Source organism: Theropithecus gelada, chromosome 5 (genome assembly GCF_003255815.1).
Source record: "Theropithecus gelada isolate Dixy chromosome 5, Tgel_1.0, whole genome shotgun sequence".
Classification (NCBI taxonomy): domain Eukaryota; kingdom Metazoa; phylum Chordata; class Mammalia; order Primates; family Cercopithecidae; genus Theropithecus; species Theropithecus gelada.
In genome coordinates, this window is record NC_037672.1 from 76,210,893 (window position 1) to 76,231,317 (window position 20,425).

At 32.9% G+C, this 20,425-nt stretch overlaps 1 protein-coding gene across 4 annotated transcripts in view; it reads left to right on the forward strand.

Annotated features, from left to right (window-relative positions):
* EPHA5 (EPH receptor A5) overlaps nucleotides 1-20,425 on the forward strand; it is a 343,406-nt gene that overhangs the window by 13,347 nt on the left and 309,634 nt on the right. For all 4 annotated transcript variants that reach the window (XM_025385372.1, XM_025385374.1, XM_025385373.1 and 1 more), the window contains exon 2: nucleotides 15,089-15,153. In XM_025385372.1, coding sequence (XP_025241157.1) covers nucleotides 15,089-15,153 — 65 coding nt within the window. The remainder of the gene's footprint in view (nucleotides 1-15,088; nucleotides 15,154-20,425) is intronic.

Consider the following 20,425-nt stretch of genomic DNA (forward strand, 5'->3'; position numbering starts at 1 on the left):
AAGAAAGCTTGCCTGTCTGTAAACTCATTGAGAGCCAGCTCCAATTCTTGCTATTCCATATGGAGCTTCCAAAAAGCATGTTATAATCTATACATTTGTGTTTAGTGAACAAATATTATTAAGTAACTTATTTGTTTCTTTAAAGTCACTGCTGTTAAGTACACTAAGTCTTACCTCATTACTGTGTTGCTGGTGAGGCCAACATAGCTCTTTTCATAAATCCATAACTAATAGAGTTCAGAATTTCTGGTATTGTAGTCTTTCCTAAACTGAAAAGTTACCAACTAAAAGGTTGTATGATCTGCCAACCAAAGCGAGTTAATTCCAAGAAATTTGTTAGTAGAATACTGTATTTTAGACTTACCAGAAGTATAAATGAGAAGAAGGTTCTACTGAGATTAGCAAGCTGCTAGAAAACAATTCATAGACATCCTATGCTCACTATCTCTTTGTAATTTAATCAACTACGGCTTTCTCAAGGCCCCTGCTTTCTTATGATAAATTCTCAAAATTCATGTAACTTGAACAGCTATCAGCCAACATAAAATAATTTTTTATTTTTTTATTTTTTGTTTTAAGCATTTCTTAATTTTACCTCCAGAAAAACAATTAATATAAACATGTGTTTCTAAATGGTTTAAATTTCTTGGGGGCAGAGGGATTTACTCTTTCATTTGTTCTAGATTTCTTGGATTATTTTGACTGTCACTTATTTTATGAAGTACTTTAGATTTACAAGCTGTCAAGAATTCTTAATATCGGCGAGAAAACGGCAGAAAAATTGATGTTATCAATGATGTGAATAGAACAGCATTATAAGATAGATTTATGTGGAAGAAAGTTTAAAATGGGTGATAAAGGTTTTTTAAGTACAGTTTGGTTAGCATCTGGTGAGCGTTTTAAATTAACTATTTCTCCAGAAAAAAAAAAAAAAAAAAGAAAGAAAAGAAAAACACGTTTTCATTTACTCTAAAATAATACGAAATAAATCCAAAATATCACAGGGTTAATATTAGATTCTCCTAATCTATAACAGTTCTTTGAATTAAATTTTCCTCAAGATGGGAGGGTTAAAATTATAACTGCTATGGAGACTATTACCACACAATCACCTTTAATTTTCACAACAACTCTGTGTAATTGAAATTATTATTCTAGTTGATGGAGTAAAATTGGGTTTTGGGAAAGTTCAGTAATTTTTCACTAGATCATATAGCACATAAATTAATAGTATAGAATCAGGTGTATATGACTCTGGAGCTCTGGGTTGTACCCATTTGCTAGAGATTACATTTATCTAAATATATTTAGTATTATGATTTGTATTTTATTTATGCATACCATCTTTCAAGGAGGGAATAAGGGTGTTTTATAAAAAGAGTATGCTTTGGCCAGGCACTGTGGCTCACACCTATAATCCCAGCACTTTTAGAGGCCAAGGCAAGCATATTGCTTGAGCCCAGGAGTTTGAGACCAGCCTGGGCAACATGACATAATCCTGTCTCTACAAAATATACAAAAAATTAGCCAGACATGGTGGCATGCACCTGTAGTCCCAGCTACTCAGGTGGCTGAGGTGGTAAAATAACCTGAGCCCTTGGAAGTTGAGGCTTCAGTGAGCCCTCATCACTCCTCTTCACTTCATCTTGGACAACAGAGGGAGATCCTTTCTCAAAAATTAACATACTATATATATAGTTTGAGAAAATAAATGAAGATAAAAATAATATAAATATATGCACGAGGAAACATGAATATGGAATGTGGAAATATGCATATGGAAAACTCGTATCAAGAAAATCTCACTATCATCAATCCTAAAGCAATTATATAGAAAAGTTAAGCATAAGCTTTCAGTTACACAGTTCTCACTTCCTGATAGAAAACCTGTCAGTTCATCAGGTAACTGACATTTTTTTTTTTCCAACTCTGGGGTTTGAAAGAAGTTATCATAATGGTGCTTTTGTTTGAAGGATGCCATGAATAATATTTTTAATTTTCACTGATTATCTGATGGATTCTTGTATAAGTCACTGTGGGAAACTATGGACATAAAGTTAGCAGTGTTTTTAGGGACTTTTTTTTTTTTTTTTTGAGACGGAGTCTGGCTCTGTAGCCCAGGCTAGAGTGCAGTGGCCGGATCTCAGCTCACTGCAAGCTCCGCCTCCCGGGTTCACGCCATTCTCCGGCCTCAGCCTCCCGAGTAGCTGGGGCTACAGGCGCCCGCCACCTCGCCCGGCTAGTTTTTTGTATTTCTTAGTAGAGACGGGGTTTCACCGTGTTAGCCAGGATGGTCTCGATCTCCTGACCTCGTGATCCACCCGTCTCGGCCTCCCAAAGTGCTGGGATTACAGGCTTGAGCCACCGCGCCCGGCTTTTTTTTTTTTTTTTTTTTTTTTTTTTTTTTTTTTTTTAAGCAGCAGCAGCAAATTCAAAAGAAATCACTGTGGAAGCTTAATACCTAAAGCAGGTAACAAAAGAATTATTGGGTTTCCTGGCTGTTTTTTTGGTCTCCTTTTTCCCTCCATATGCTTGTACTTCTGAGACATCTTTTTAGAATCTCCAGGCCATTCTGAGCTCAGTTTAAAAACTACTGTGATAAAATATAAAAGGAATGCTGTTTAGAAGATCAGTGTGATATAATCCTGACTTGTAACTTTCCATAAATCTACCTAAAACAGAAATTATAGTATCTTGTGAAGTTTACTTTAAACCAATGGTCCCTAACGCAGAGGTGCTCATTAGAACCAACCTCAGAATATTGTTAATTATGCTATGTCTGGACCCACCTAAACTTATGTAATCATAATTGATTAAAGCAAATTCTTTGGAAATTTATACTTTTGCAACCTGGAAATCTGTAGTTTCAGAACACCCATAGATAATTCTGATCTTTATCCTTGTTAAAGAACCCTTGCTTAGAACAGAAATACTTAAAGTGAAATGTGTACTGACACCGGAATCAGTCTGCAATTGTATCAATATAAAGATTGAGAGTTAGCTTTTAGAGACTGTTATTGCAATTTGACATTGCTACACAATACAGACAATACAGCTGTGTAATAGGCAGATTCACCTCATTGAGCCAAGGCATAGCTAACTCATTTCTAACTCTAATTAAGTGAGCATAAGAATTACTTGGATCGGTAGTTGTGTGGGAACTTCTAAAGTGCAGTCGCTTGCATTTTCGTCTCCACCTAATGTTCTGATTTTGTAGTTTTATAAAGAGTCAATGGATATTTGGTTTTAAAAAAAGTACTTTTGGTGATTTGAATGTGGGTGATAGAAATACCACACTTCAAAAAAACTGTATATTTAATTACATGTATATATCACATATGACTAATTCTTAGAAAATGCTAAGTAAATGGTTTCTATTGTTAATAAAAGAGAATATGAAAGTGTTCTAAGGCTAAAGGGGATATAGATGATATTCAGGTAACACTATGTAGATTAAGGAAATACAAGATGTTAGAGAATTGTAAAAACAAGTATCACTGTGCAAAAGAAAAATGAATTCTAAGTGTGATTTGATGCATATTCAATCATATAATCACTGATTTGAAAAAATTGATCCTCAAGGTATATGCTTTGATGTATGTATATATGTACGTACGTATGTATATATGTATATCTCGTTCATATATGTATATGTGTATATATGTATATATGTATATATCAAAACATATACACATACATGCACACACATATATAAATGTATATTTATATATAATATATAAATATATATTTAAATACATATATATCTGTAAGGGTAAATGTTTATATCGTTATATCCTATCTAATTTAGGATTTATAACAGAATATAACTATCTAAATTAGATATTATAATTTAGATAGATAACTATAATTTAGATAGGTATATATAAAAATATATTGGTATGTTTATATGTAAATATATATTAAAATAAATAAATAAAAACATATATATATTACATATGTATCTATAAATGCTAAATGTTAATTTATATAGTCATATCCTGAGAGTCTGATTTAAGAGATTCAGATGGATGACCTCACAGGTAATATAAATTCAAAGGAGTTTCTATTCTCAGGGCCAAGCTATTAGAAGACCGAATGATAATCAAGATACTTCGTGTTTTATTTACTGATGTATCCCCAAGGCTTATTACAATTCTTGGCAGTTAAGTAGCTACTCAATAAATATTTGTTTAATGAAAGAACCGTCATTGTAGGTATTATATTCTATATAACTTGAACAAAATTTAAGGCAGTAAATTGGATTTTCTCGTTCATTGTGTATATATTATCTGTAGAATTACATTAGGTTATAAATAGAATAAACTATCCAACAGTGGCTTACAAATTTTTTTTTTTTTCAAGAAAGAAGTTTGAGGGTAGACGTCTGGTGGCTTGGGTTCTGTGAAGACAGAAGTCTGTGTTTTTCTTGGCCTTACTCTCTTGCTCATTGTGTTATGGTTGCAAGAATGCTAATGCATCTGCCAGTATTACAACCAATTCAGAATAAGAAAAAGGGAAAGAGAAGCACCAATAGCCATGTCAGCAGCATTATTCCTTTAGTTTAAACAACAAAACTTTCCCAGAAATTGGCAAGCAGATTGCTGTCCATATCTCATTGCCAGACCTATGTAACAAGGCTACCAGATTCAAGGGAGGCTAAGATAATAGCAACATGGTTAACATTGTTTGCTAAGACTCCTCTGATCCATGGTCTGATATGAAGCATAACACTGATATTATGATAACTAAGGAAAGGAAAAGGATATGAGTAATTAATAGGTATAAAACAATGTCTGCCACAATATCACAGAAAAATGAAAGTACTTTTATTTTACATTATTTCCTTTATTTTGTCTTTTCTTTGTAACCTTTGAGAAAGGACAAATGGCCAACTACTGCAGTCATTTTGTTACCAAAAATCGATTATAGGTACTAGGTCACCTAGAAAAAAGTGATTAATACTACAACAATTTTATACACTGTTAAGATATATAAACCATTGTATTTTAACAGACTAATTTTAAAATATTTTCCTGCTATCATGAATGTTAGTAGTTATTTTGAGATGGATAATTAGTTCTGGGTACGAAAATGTTTGTGATCAGCCATCTACAATCATTTGGCAGAGTATTTGTACTTTGTTAGTATTTTTGTCTGTATTACTTCATATTTTGACTTTTTTAAATGATAAAACATTAACCAAATATTTAAAAAATTTAGGTAAAAATCATTATGTAGGGTTTGCATTAATATTAAATTTTGACTAAATTGCAAGACTGACATGCAATAATGACAAGTTGTCAGCAAAAATTTGGGTCACTTCTCATTTTATATTAGGACTACTGGGTCATCTAGTTGTCTGCTTATTTTTGGTATATGCCGTCACTTTAAAATATAGTCTATGAGTTTGTGCGACTTTCTGTCTCCTGTAATCCTCATTTATCCTCCCCTGAAGTCTGGAAAGCTAATGATTATATAGGTTGTTTTGAAGTTTGGTATAATTTGCTTAATCATTAGAGGTAATTAAGGACTAAGGTAAGGATCCCTTCAAAACAAAGAATCAGCTTTGCTTACATTTTTAAATTCAATTTTAATATAGTAGTTTTTAGTGTACCTTTGTCTTTTTAGGACAAATTCATATCATATTTTGCCCCCATTAACATGCTTAAAGCAAAGTGAATAATAAAACAAAAAAATAAGAAAAGAGGGTTCATTATTACTTTATTGCTTTCTCATTTCCTTTCTGAAATCTTGTAACTTACTTTTGAAAATTTGATACTAAAATGTGATTTTTCCAGGAAAATCGAATGTCTATTCTGTTTAGATTGATATGCCTGAAGATTTTCATCTGATATATAATAAAATAGAGCATTATGATGATGCTGGCTTCTGTAACATACGATTTTCAGTCATTGATCTCATAAAATTCATTGATACGTAGGATTAAGTGGTTCAAAAGAGCGAACCTTTGTATTTCACAAGTCACACATTGGGGCGGGTATGATATATATACAAGAGAAAGAGCTTTGGAGTTAGATATACTTGGATTTAGATTTCAGCTATGTGCTTATTAGTTCTGGGACCTTGGGCTCTTGCCCTATTAGTGTTTTTCAACTTCCATTTCCTCATCTATAAAATGGGGAAAATAATATACTAAAAGATAATTGTTAGGATTAAGTGATATAATGTACATTAAGTACAGAAATATATAATTTTAGCTTCAGTCGTTTCAGTCACTGATGTTACAGACATGAGGATTGAGGCCCTCAAAGTAAAATTATTTCCTCAAGTCACACAGTAGCAGAACCAGAACCATAGAACTAATGAGTATTCTCTATGCAATGAAGCATTCACAATGAACTGTGAATGTGCACATTTATGTCAAGTAGTGAGGACAATGTTTTGTTTTTGAAGGAAACAGCCTCATATTATCTATATACATAGTAGGGTGGAATTAAGCTGCTTTATGTGAAGTAGTCTGTGATGTAAAGATTTTCAGGCTTCATATATCATCTAATGTTGACTTTTCTTTTTAGAATAAAAACAGTATGTAAGATTATACGTGTTTGGTTACCATACCTGACAAGGTAGCCACCAAAAACCATATGGTGTTGCTCTTTTCATGCAACGTTGTTCTGTGAATATAGCAGACTGTTCGTTAGTCCTAATTTAGCTGTCAGTAGACTACTGTATTAGGTCTGCCTTAACACTTCGTACAGACAACCAGTGGATACTATCTCTGAATTCTTTTCTGCCATCTCCCTGGGTTTACACTTTTTTAGACTATTAACAATTCAAAACACTTCGTATACATTTCAGATTGATTTTTCCTTCCATCATAGTAATATGCTTTATGGTATGATTATTCTACTGCTTAATTTTTGAAGAGCAATGTCTATAACTTCTTTGTGGTGATGAAAAATACTTTGGGGTAAAATAAAGAAAGATGAAAATATTTTGAAATCAAAAATTAAAGACATTATTTGCAGCAAATAAGCATAATATTAAGATTTAAAAGGACAATAAAAATCATCTCTTTTAGGAATCATTTCAAAGATAATGTGAAAATTTAAACTACTAGTTTTTAAAGGGCACTAGAATTCTATGAATGCAATTTTTGAAAGTATTAACATGATGGAAGGAGAATAGACACTGGAACGGAGACATAGGTTTGCCTTCAAGCTCTGCCACTTACAAGTTGTATCAGTTAGTATGTCTTCCTCTTCAAATAACAGCAAATAACTTCCCCACTGGATTAAGCAACAAAATTGATTTTTCCCACATAAAAGCAATTCCTGAGAGAGGCAAGTTTCAAGTTTAGATGGATTAACAACTCTGTGATATAATTTGGAACCAGATACTTCCCATCCCTTCACTCTGCCAAACTTAATCTGTAAGCTTTGCTCCCCTGCTGATTCTACTTATTTTCTCTAGATGACTGTATCAGTTCCAGGAAATACATCCATACCCAGCATTATCCGAGGCAGTCAGGAGTTTTCTTTACTAATATTTTCTACCAAAATTCCCTTCCTTTGCAGATCTCCTTCACAGACCATTGGAGAGAACTGAATCAATAAGTGGCACCACATAATTGGAATTGAAATAAGTTCATTTTTGCTGAGATGGGCAAATAGAGAGACGAACAAGCTTGAATAAAACTGGAGAGGACTTACGTTAAAATAATAAGAGAATATTACAAAATTGAAGTAAGAGAGGGGCATGATTATATTGGTGGTTTGCAAAGATCTTTCTGGAAGCAGTATTTTGAAGACATTGTTAAGGATCATACCTTTTTCTGCAGAGAAAGCAGTTAGGAGATTTTTCAAGTGAAAAATTATGGCAAGGATTTAACTGGACTGGACTGGCTATACTGTGGAATGAAACAGAGCAGGTGATTTAGAGGGTTATCATTGGCTGTGTTAGAATCAGTAGGATTTGGTCAGTGATTCAATGTGAGGCTAAAGGTGAGGAAAGGTTGACTCAGATATCTGGAGAGAACAACTAGTTTTTTGTTTTGTTTTGTTTTGTTTTTTTTTGAGACGGAGTCTCGCTCTGTCGCACAGGCTGAAGTGCAGTGGCGCAGTCTCCGCTCACTGCAAGCTCCGCCTCCCGAGTTCTTGCCATTCTCCTGTCTCAGCCTCCCGAGGAGCTCGGACTACAGGCGCCCGCCACCACGATCGGCTAATTTATTATTATTATTATTATTATTATTATTTAGTTTTAGTAGAGACGGGGTTTCACCGTGTTAACCAGGGTGGTCTCAATCTCCTGACCTGTTGATCCGCCCGCCTCGGCTTCCCAAAGTGCTGGGATTACAGGCGTGAGCCACTGCTCCTGGCCAGTACAACTAGTTATATGGCATTACACTCATTGAACTAGGGAACATGGGAACACAATTTTTATTTTTACTTCTGTATAGAGAAGATACTTTGTTCATTTAGAGACAGGCTGAATTTGGGGACGATTATATACCATAAATGTGTTAAGAACCAGCAGTCAGTTTTACAAATTTATAGGAATTTTAGGAGAGAGAGATGGACAAAATAAATGGATTTGTGTGATCATTAACATTTAGATTGTAACTCAGAAGTTCATGAGCTCCTCTGGAAGAGTCCTTACATTGGGGCATATGCCAATATCTCCTTTAAAACCAACCATACGGCAAACAGAAAGTAAACATACATATGAGCCCTTCTCTATCCTTAATAGGCTGATTCAATATGCATGGACTGGCACCAAGACTTAGTTCTTTTAAAAATCTCCTTTTAAATTTTGATGTTAAGTTTTAATCAAGAATTATTGGTGTAGTGTGAGAAGTGAAGGAAATCTACAAAAATGAGCCATTGATAAAAATCGAAGTTTGAAGGGATGGTACAGTAAGAATAGCTTATAAAGGAAAGAGGAAGAAGTAGCTAGAGAGGTAGAAGAAAATCACAGAAATCTGTAGTCACTGAAGATGAAAAGTGAGATTGTTTATCTATCATGGTCATGACCAAATGCTGCCAAAAGATAAGGCAAATTAGGAGCTTAGAGTTACACAATTATCACTAGTGAATTTAGTAACAAATTTTGGTAGAATAATGGGGGTTGAAGTCAGATTGTAATGGATTAGGTAAGGAATGAGGAAGATGTGAGGAAATAATAGATAGGGGTGTTGATAATTCATTCAATAATCTGAGTTATGAAAAGGACAGAAGTAGGACATTCACTGGATGGGAATGTGAGGTTTACTTTTGAATATATTTTAATGAAAATTTTTAGAAAATGCTTTGTGGTTAATACACAAAAGGCCTAGTTACCTAAATATAGGTTTGTCAGGTAATGTTCATGGCTCATTTGAGGTCACGGTTTACTTAGAATGAAATCAGTCTCTGGTTGTGCAGTTTTTCTAAAGCTATGTTTAGCTGCCATGGTTCATGTACAAACAAGGTAGAATCATTCTTGATTAGAGTCTTTGGATGTCTAGGGAAATAGGTGGTTGCAATGCAGTGATCTAACGTTTAGGTCTTAACTGGGGGACTGACTTGGCTGCAGGAAACAACAAGCAGTGCTCATGGTCCGTTACTAAGGTCTCAGTTACTGCTTTATGTATAAATTACCTAGTAGAGCATCTGACATAGAGTAAGCATTCCACAAGTGATTTCCGCACATTTCTTCTTCTTTTTTCTAAAAAAGATTGTGCATATGGGTTGCTCAGAATTGTAAAATAAATACTCTTCTATTCATTGTCTGAAAATACAGTTGGTTGTGGCTTCCTGCCTTTGAGTCAAGGGATGCCAGAAATCTACATAACACTTCTAAACCTATAACATAATTTTTCCCAAATTTACAAATCTAGTTTACCAATGGGAAACACATGTCCTCTTTCTCTGCACTCATTTTGTAAACTGTTCTTTGTTCCCTGCAGCAGTTGTCAAATTATAAAATTTAGCCTGAAAGTGAGAAATCACATCTGTGCTGGATGGGACCATGGAGAGAGGCTGGACAGCTGTATATCTGGGGTTTGTTCTCACAGATTAGTTAAATGTGTATTGTAATTGAATCCAGTAGCTTTTCTGATCTTGTTAAATGGAAGTCAATAAGCAAGCATCCATCAGAAGTCTCTAGTATGCAATGCCACTTTGATTCAATGCCTTTAGAGAGTGAAGGCCATCTCATCTGCTACTAACCCAAATTATTCTCTTTTCATACTGTAGCAGAAGTTTAACTGACATTGTAACTGTATTTGTTAATGTGAAGATAATGGCAAAAACAGAAACAATATAAGTAAGAATAAGCCTTCTAATTGTCTATTTTCATGTCATCAAGGATCACATATTCTCTTAAGGCTTTGCCCACTGATGGTGTATGGTGGGATCAAATGTCCTTGATCTATCTTTTGACTCTTCAAGGTCTGAAAACACTTTCATTCCAATGTGTCTGTTTCCTGGAGAATCTAATGCATTTTCCTGCTCATAGTGACTTAAGTTGGCAAGATGTTAAGGAGAAAGTAGTGGAGTCAAAGTGGTATAGAACAAGTTAGAATATTTGAAAGTTATAATCATTGAAGAACATATTTGTATTATTAACCTAAGCTAAACTTTAATTGTTAGAATGTGTGAAGTTGAGGATTTAGGAATCTTTTTATGCATATTCCATTTTATTTATTTGCTCTTTGCTTTCCTTGAATCCCAACAAATATAATGAGTTAGCAATCTACTTTTTCTGAAAGTGAATTTTCTAAAAGCTTTTCTCTTTTCAAGAAAGCATTGAAATTGTTAATGTATAGCAATACAATTAAAGCGTACTAAAGACTATTTTGAATTAGTTTCTTTCATAATCTGTTATTTGGCTGGGCATTCAGTTAAGTGACTTTTCCTTATTAAAAAGTTCTTGTGTTAGTATTTTTCCCCCATACATTAATGTTAGGAATTTGCAATGTAGTACATATTCATTGACCCCTTTAAGTTATTTCTCCTGGATAATCAGCCTTCTTAATTACTGATTGAAATACCAATACCTACCAATATGTCCATCTTAATCATAATTATACAATGGCTGAGGGAAAAATCATCTTGAAATCTGTCTCTCAGTTGAATGGTATGACTCTAGTTTAAAATACAAATAATAGAATGAAAACATTTTTCATAAAATTTCTGATATCTAATTAATATCTTCTAGAGTAACTGTGGCATCAAACATTTCCTCTAATTATATTCATTAGTGGGTTCTCCCGGACAAGTTTTAATTAAGTTGTACAATAAAGATCAATACTCGTGAATTCATTGCAATTTACAACAAGCATATATACTGTTCAGAACAATTTAATTATTGTAATTATGGCACAGAAGATATTTAGTGACTATGCTCTATTACTGCCAAGCCCTCTTTTTAATAAATTTGGCAATGAAATTGGGAAATTAACTTCTGAAAATTCACATTTATATAAACCCTATATCTAAACTTCTGTTTTTTATATAGCTATATTTTGATTTTTTATTTTACTAGTAGGGAAAATGGAGGCATTAATTAGAGTAATGGCAAAGTGCCTTTTTATGCATATAGTCATGAATACTGAGAAATTATGAAAATGTATATAATAACACATTTAATAATTATATTGGTTATGTGAAAAATAATTTAGTGGTGTTATATAGTCAGATATTCTATTTTTATTTTTATAAATAAGACTAAAATTATTATATTACTCTAATTTTCTTAAGTAGAAATATTATTTTGGTTCAAAGAGAAGGTCCCCAAATATGCTAACTTCTGTTAAATTTCTACTTTCACAATTATTTATCTAGTACATCGATAGATGAACAGATCATTCTACTGATGTACCATATAAAGTATTGTGAAAGTAGAAAATTTCTAGTGGCATCAATAGGTATGTAATAGGGTTTCTCAACTTTAGTACTAGTGAAATTTTGACCAGATAATTCTTTCCTGGGGAGGCTGACGGTACATTGCAGGATGCTTCACTGCATACCTGACTTCTTCCCATTAAATGCCAGAAGCAAATATTCATCCACTAATGAACTCAGAAAATAGATAAACGCACCCAAATGTCTCCAGACATTATTATATCTCCATGTTGAGAACCACTGGTGTATGTTGATTAGCCTCACCCTCCTGATCTTCCCACTGACCACATTATTCATTCATAAGATAAACAGCTATTCAGCTTTTCTGAACTGAGACTAGATTCATAGGCATGAGTCAAACATGGTGTTCTTATAAGAGAATTTTGTTCATACAATTTTTTGAAGATAGGAATTGAGTGCTCATAGAATATTGAGTAATAATGCCTAACTCAGATTTAGGAAAGGGAAGATCAGAATAGTGTCCTGAAGAAGGAATTCCTGAAATATGTTTTGAAGGATGAAGGAAACATTAGCAACTCAGAAGGTAAAAGAAAGATATGTATTTTAAAATTTACACAAAAATTTTAGTTATTTTCTCTAAGAATCAAATCCCAATTTATCCTCCATTACATAAACAAAATTATAATATAATAATATGCAAATGATTGCTAAAAATGCCTAATTTTACTCTCTTTTTCTCAATTTCCATTTTAGTAATGGAATGTGTAATTACCTTTTCAGGATTGTGAATTTTATGAAATCATTTGTTTCCAGACGGACATCAATTTTAGACAGTAGTGGGAAGATACATACATGTATTTCTTGTGGATTTCCTAGTCTATATACAAAGAAAATTATTTGACCACTTCTCTGTAAGATTATAGCGATTCCTAATGTAGTTATTCTCATATATTCTGCAGTATATTCCAACATTGAGAACTCTTAATAAATTGTATTAACAGCCAAGTTAGTATTTTAAGGTAATTTGTTTACTTCAACACATACATATTTTCCAGAAAGAAAAAAAAGTAAAAATGGTAATTTAGTTTAAACCTAATTCAAGTGCGGCTAACTGAATCTTGAAAAGCTATCTGAAATTCTGTTGATAATAATGAATATTTCATATTAGTAACAGGTCTACAAGGAACGCTGTGTTTCTCACGGTAGGCTGGTTATGAATTCCTGGAATTCCTATGCACATCAGTTTGCCGCCAAAGGATTAAGTTCAATTTGATTGCCATCATGGTAGCACACTTAGTTTGCTGATTTGCTCTACTTTATCTCATCTACAGATATGCTGCTGCTTAATATGAAAGGTGAATCAAATGAATCATTAAGATGAATAAACATAACAATTTAGGTTCTGAAACCCCTTGGTATTTAGTCATGTCTAGACACAGCCCTAGTGTCCCAGAAAAAACTAAAATGAGGGCAAGGACATTTAAGTTGAATGTAGCCTTATTCTCATGGAAACCAGAAAGGACAACAATAGAGCAAAAGGAAGAGTATGGATCTATTTGAAAAATTAGATGTAGTGAGGGGCAGGATTTGCAAGGTCAGTGGGTATTAGAGCAGTTTTTGTTTGTTTGATTTTTAAAGAATGGTTTTTCAATTAGGTCACCATTCTTTTAAGAAATTAATAATTCCACAAATTAATTATTTTTCGTTAAAACCAGTATGATTTAAGTAGGTTAAAAGTGATATAAACATTATATTGTATGCATTTTTTAATAGTTAATGAGCTCAGAAAATAGATGAATAAAGTATAGTTAGCAACAACATATATGTGTATGTATAGGTAATTTTTAGTATATTTGTTTTTCTACAGATTTTAAGCTACTGATTTATTTTAATGTTACTAATATTATCATATGCTTTCAATGTGGTTTATAAAATATGTATGTTCCCAAACGTGCTTTTGTCTCATTAATTTTTGCTACTGTGAAATAAACGATGCATAATAATAGTTAAATGTACATAAATTTCTCTAAGATATAGAAAATTTCCTCAGTCATAATAATTTTATATTATCTTAAAAAGTATAAGAACACATCCCAGCCTATCAACTGTTATTTCTTTAATACTCCAGGCTTACACTTACACATAGAATCATCCTCTTAGAACTGGTGGCATTTCAAGATACTGGCTTTTGAATATAGCTTAAGGAAGCCTCGATACCTCGACATAGGAATAACTCAGGTGTTTCCCTTTCAGGTTCATATTCCAGGCTCATTCAAAGTTGTTCTGTTGCACAGCAGGCCAGGTAGAGCCATGTGGGATAGGTATAATAGGTTGGAGAAATGATGATCTGTGATCCAGGGCTAAAGTATTTTGAGTAGACAGTACCCGATAAGCTACTTTGATTTCTCAGAGTTAGTATATAACACCATATGTATGATGTGTATGAGTGTGTATGTGTGTGCATGGGTGTGTATGTGTGTGTGTGTGTCTGTGTGTGTACATACTCATAAATAGCTTCCTTTTGTAATGATGGTACTCAAACTTCCATCCTGGAGTTTCTCAATATCTTAATATTCTCATATATAATGTATCTGACAGTTCTACATGAAACACTCTTTTTAGACTATGGTCATATCTAAGAAGAAGGTATCTCTGGGAATGCAATGGATTCTTAAGTATAGCAACTATCTCAAGAACTGCAACAATTTCCTTGTCTTGGTTAAGGGTGTGTAGATTTATTTCTTAATTAAACTTGCAATTTGGATTACAGATTTCTGTTAATATCACAAAAAATGTTACAAGCTTGGGAATAGTTTATTGCTGTTTAATGTAAATTATTTGTTAATTGCTTCATAACAGCTTCCCAGAAGAAAATAAAATACATTTAGCTACAATTTTATGGCTGCAGCTTAATCCCAAAACCTAGAGCTTTTTACAAGGCAGCATGAACCTTTCATTTTTGTGGGTTTACTTTTGTTCTTTTTTTTTCTCACGAGTTTTTTTTTTTTTTTTAATTTATTATTGTTTTGCAAGAAAATAAAATAGGGTAATGATTTGCTTTCAGATGATTTTGCTGTGATTGTTCTTCAAATGTTTATTTAAAATCATTTGCTCTCTTGCATCAATATATTTTCTTTAAATTATACCCATTGTATTCATCATAATGAACACTTAATTTCAGTTACGTAAACAACATGCAATTTTAATAACACTATTAGGATAGAGATACAATATTCATGATAATATACATTTCACTGAGTTTTGTATTCTTTTCTTTTCAGTGAATTTATTGGATTCACGCACTGTCATGGGGGACCTGGGATGGATTGCTTTTCCAAAAAATGGGGTAAGTTTCATGAAAGTTTTTCTAAAACTTAAGCTATGCGAATAAGCATCTTGATACTTGCAACACAGGATTGAATATGTACTGGATGTATATGTTGTTGAGATAGGAGGTGCTATGTGTGTGTTGGATGGGGTGGTGGGACTTCAAATAACTCTAACCAAAAAAAGGAACACTAGGGAAGGGTTTTCAGTGACTAAAGAGTAAATATATTATTTCCTCTCTGAGTATTGTTCCACAAAGAAATGTGAAGTTTCCTTCAGCATTTAGGAAAAGTTCACATGAAAACAACAAAGAAACTTTCAGAATTAGTTTATAATAAATATAAAAGTATTTGATTTGCTACTAATTTACCATCATCCTGGCATATTGCATAGGAAATAAAATTTAACTGGTCTATGATCAGTGTGATTCAAAGCTGGGACCAATTTAATTTTGACTTCATTTACAGAATAAGGGAATAAAAATAGTATAAGAAATTCCTTTAAATTCCATTGAGATAAAAAAAATCCAAGAAACTATTATAATATCATGTACATATGCAACTGCAATTCATCTAGAAAATATCAAAGGTTTATTTTAATCTAATAATATAACAAATTTTGTCATAATAACCTAAAGAGCCAAAATTTTCATTTTCAAATTAACGAGTAAACCAGGTGTGTGAATCAGTCCTTTACTAAGAAAGTTATTATGGAAATCGTACGTTGTATTAATTATTCTAATCCATAATAATTTGTATATTAACATCCTTATCTCAGTGGGCTTTTATGTTTTTCATCAATTTTGTATTTCTCTTTAGTTGTGAAAAGTTACAGATGTATTTAAAGCCATAATATTAAAAAGGAATGCTAGTAGATTTTTAAGATATTGGAACATAAAGGTAAGGCAAAATAACAAAAAACAAACAAAAACATTGCATAACGCAAGTAGAGCCAGGCTCAAGATAATAACGTGTATACTTTCAATGTGTTCCTCTTTTATCTGTCTTATACTGTTCCTTCTTCCCTTCCTTTTTTTTCCTGAACCACCACACAATCTTTCTTTCATCTGTCATGACTCCGTACAGATAAATGTCTGGCTAACGTCTGTCTATGAGAACCTATACAGATATTTTGTATTCTCCCTTTTTTTTCACGTACCGAAAATAATCTATTGAATAAATATTTTAATTTTTTTTCTTTCTGAGAGTATGGTTGATGTGTTGTGTTGAAATTAGTTTTTTAGAATCCAGAGAAAATATATGAGATATTTTCTTTGAATTTAGTTTTGTGTTTTTCTCCTGTTTCCACTCGGAAGTTATTAAAATAGAGCTTTGAAAGAGCGTATCTGTGAGAGTATAAGTACGGTGTTGTAGTTGCTGTTGCAACTATACATTTGAGGAAATTTACTCAATTTTATATATGATTTCTATACGAAGCACAATTAATAGCTTTATAAAAACATAATCCTTCTGTGTTGGGAATTGGATCTTTTAAATTTTTCTAACAACTTCATGCTGTCTTTTTTTTCTATTATTATTGTTCATATAGTGGTATATTTGTTCTGTTTTTTAAACAATGAGCATCCTTTTCAAAATTCTTGTTATTATGTTGAGTAATGTTTCCTTTGACATAGTGTACCAAATGTTAATATTGAAGACAGGGAAGTTAACTTAGAGGGGCTTAATGAATGTATATTTGTTTGAGTGTGAGAGATGTATGTGGGATTCAGGCGTTATGTTTTGTGTTACATCACTCAAATGCAAAATGAAGGAAAAAATGTATTATATTTAAGGAAAATGAATGTTCATGATATATACAATGATAGTAAAAATATATACACTTTTAAAATATTTTTAGTTAGCTGTGCCATTTGTGATTAGATAAGCAACATAATCGTAGGTGAAATATAGATAATCAGAATGATGTCCATAAAAATTGTGGAATAATGACCACCAAATTATTTTTTCAATAATTGCCACAAGAAAACTGGAAAAAAAATGTTCGAGTCATTTTTATTGGAACTCTGGTATTCAGACGTGATCTTGGAGCAATATGGGACACTTTTATTTAAGAAAAATGACTGAGTCTTTTAAAATAGCAAAGTTTGTGGCATTTTACTTGCTCCATGTCCTTCCTGCCTCTCTAGCTCTGAGGTAGTCTTGAAAAGCCAAAATTCAGCCATCATGGTGAAAACCAGTAGACTAGTAAGAACTGAAAGGGAGTAGGAGATTCTTCCCAGTCTCAGTTTCAGAGAATTGTCTTTATTTAATATGTTTGAGAACTCCGTGGAAGACCGCATTGTAAGACACTCTTGATTTCACCTGACTTAGAGCTGTTGAAGTCCAAAAGCTTTTTCTCAGCTGGGCATTTGTCAAAAAGACAGGCAATTGTCTGATTTTTCTTCTGTGTGAGGGGCTACCTAAAATTTGGGACAAACAATAGGCTTGTCAACCAGAAAACTTAGGGAAAGCTGGAAAGTGAGATGTCCACACTGATTTTCAAATGCCTCAATGACTTATTTGGAATTTATAAGGCCATGCACATGTGTAGGGCTTTGTACATGCCCAGGGACGTATGTATGCTCAGGAAAGACCTGAGAAAGACCTAAGGTTTTACTTGCTCACAAGCAGGAAGAGAAGGTTAAGGTAGGTCTTTAACTGCTTAGCTGAATATTGAAGGAATGTCCCAACATGCACACACAGACCCTCCCCAAAGTTGAAACACTTACTGGTTTGAGATTAACAAAATATTCTGTCTAAGCAATACCTGCTATGTAAGCTAATAGAGCAATGACTTCAATGGCTACACATGGCCATTGAAAAATAGAGTATACAGAATTATTTCAGAAAAGTCATTAAAGAAACAAACATTAACACTCCCTGGAGAGTGAGGGAGAATCTAATTTTCAGAGTTGTCACATTACTTTATTTAATATGCCAGATTTCCAATAACAAAATACTATGAGAAATGCAAAGAAACAAGAAAGTATTGCTGGTAAAAAGAACAAAAGCAGTTATTAGAATTTATACTGAATATGCCCAGCTGTTAAAATACGTTTAAAGAAGTAAAGGAAATATGTGTCAAGAACTAAAAGAAAGTATAAAGTAATGTATAATTGAATTCAAAATATCAATAAAGAGATAGAACCTCTTATAAATGAAAAATAAATTCGAGTTGAAAAGTATAAAATTGAATGAAGAATTTGCAATAGGGGCAGATTTGAGCAGAGAGAATAAAGAATAAGCCGACTTGAAGATAGGACAACTGAGATAATCCAATCTGAGGAACAGAAAGAAAAATTAATGAACAGAAATAAACAGAAACTTAGAGATCAGTGGGAAGAACACAGATATAATGGGAGTCTCAGAAGAAGAGAGGCCAAATGGGTCAGAACAAATATTTGAAGAATTAATGGACATAAAGTTCCCAAATTTGATGAGGAAACATTAATGCACACATTCAGGAAACTCAACAAACTGAAGTAGGATAAAGTTAAACACATTCACAACTAGATACATCATAGTTAAACTATCAAAAGCCAAAGAGAGAAACTTTCAAAAGTAGCTAGAGTCAAACATCTCACCTTGTATAAGCGATCCTCAGTACTTTGCACAGCTATTTCTTACTAGAAATCATGGGGTCCAGAAGGCAAAGCGATGACCTCTTCAAAATGCAAGAAGAGAAAGACTGTGGAGCTAGAATTCGATATCCAGGAAAACTACCTTTTGAAAATGAAGAAGAAACTAACACATTCTCAAATAAGCAAAATATGTGCAACTATAAATGATCAAAATAAATATTTTTACCACTAGAAACATATTTTTAGAAATAGGTTTTACACATATGTAACCCATATATTTTTTTCAGAGAAAACTGCATCTTTATTTTCCTTTTATTCTCCCTACTTCATTTTCTTAGAGAAACATATAAACTGATTATTTGATTTCCCTCTAGTTTGAAAAACGCATTTTAAGTAACAACAGTTAATTTTAGAATTGTTTGTTTATGGTATTGTTTTATGATTTGAGGTCATGTTTTAATAAAACCCACACAGTAATGCTGTTTGCATTTATGCTTTCATGGATATGGCTTAAAATCATTTTATTTCAAATTCAAGTGTGATTTGCATATTAACATTGTTTTAAAGAAATCAAGTATAATTTGAATCAGTAAGTGGCCTTAAATATTTGTTGTATACAATATCTTACACCAGAGTCTGTGATTTATGTAAAACTTGGGTAAGACAAGGGTCCCTGTCCTTGAGTAAGGCTCATATAACTTAACCCTATTGCTCCATTCATTCAGGAAATATTTACCTGAATATTTTTGTGTGTGTGAGATGGAGTTTCGTTCTTGTTGCCCAGGCTGGAATGCAATGGCACGATCTCAGCTCACCACAACCTCCGCCTCCCGGGTTAAAGCAATTCTCCTGCCTCAGTCTTCTAAGTAGTTGGGATTACAGGCATGTGCCACTACGCCTGGCTAATTTTGTATTTTATTAGTAGAGACAGGGTTTTTCCATGGTGGTCAGGCTGGTCCCCAACTCCTGACTTCAAGTGATCGACCAGCCTCAGTCTCCCAAAGTGCTAGGATTACAGGCATGAGCCACGGCACCCGGCCTACCTGAATATTTACATGTATCATGTAAGTTATGAATTCTGTTCTAGAGATTGTTTGGTTTTTCTCTTATGCTACCAGAAAACTTTCTTGGTTTTGTATTATTTACGTAGAGTGTCTTCCTCTAAATAGAATTCCTGATTTAAAGTGAACCAATTGTACTCAGATTTTTATCCCCAGTTGTGGAGATATTGCCTGGCATATTGCCTAATACAGATGATATATTTAATAAATATATATTAAATTGAATTGGTCCTTTGAGAATTCAAAACTCCTTATAAACATTAAAAAAAGCAACTGTATGAATATTCAATTAAAAGTACTACACTTTCTTCACTTTTTTCAGAATATTCTTCTGAACTTTAGGCCTTAAGAATGGATATGTTTATTTCTTATACTGGTAAAAATGTCACCTCAAATCTGAGCTTAAGAATTTTGCAAGAATTTAAGGGAAACACCAATATTCATTCCTCATAGTCAGACATTTGTGCCATACATTTGTTAAAAACAATCACTGCACCTGTAATCCTTTTCTGTATTTGTCCTCTTTATTACATTGTAACCTCATAGACTTACCATAGTTATTTCATATTTGCCACTTTACAGTGTTTCTAAAACTTGATTTAATTTCTGGCTTGTAATAGAACTTCAATAAATATTTATTGGAAGGACAA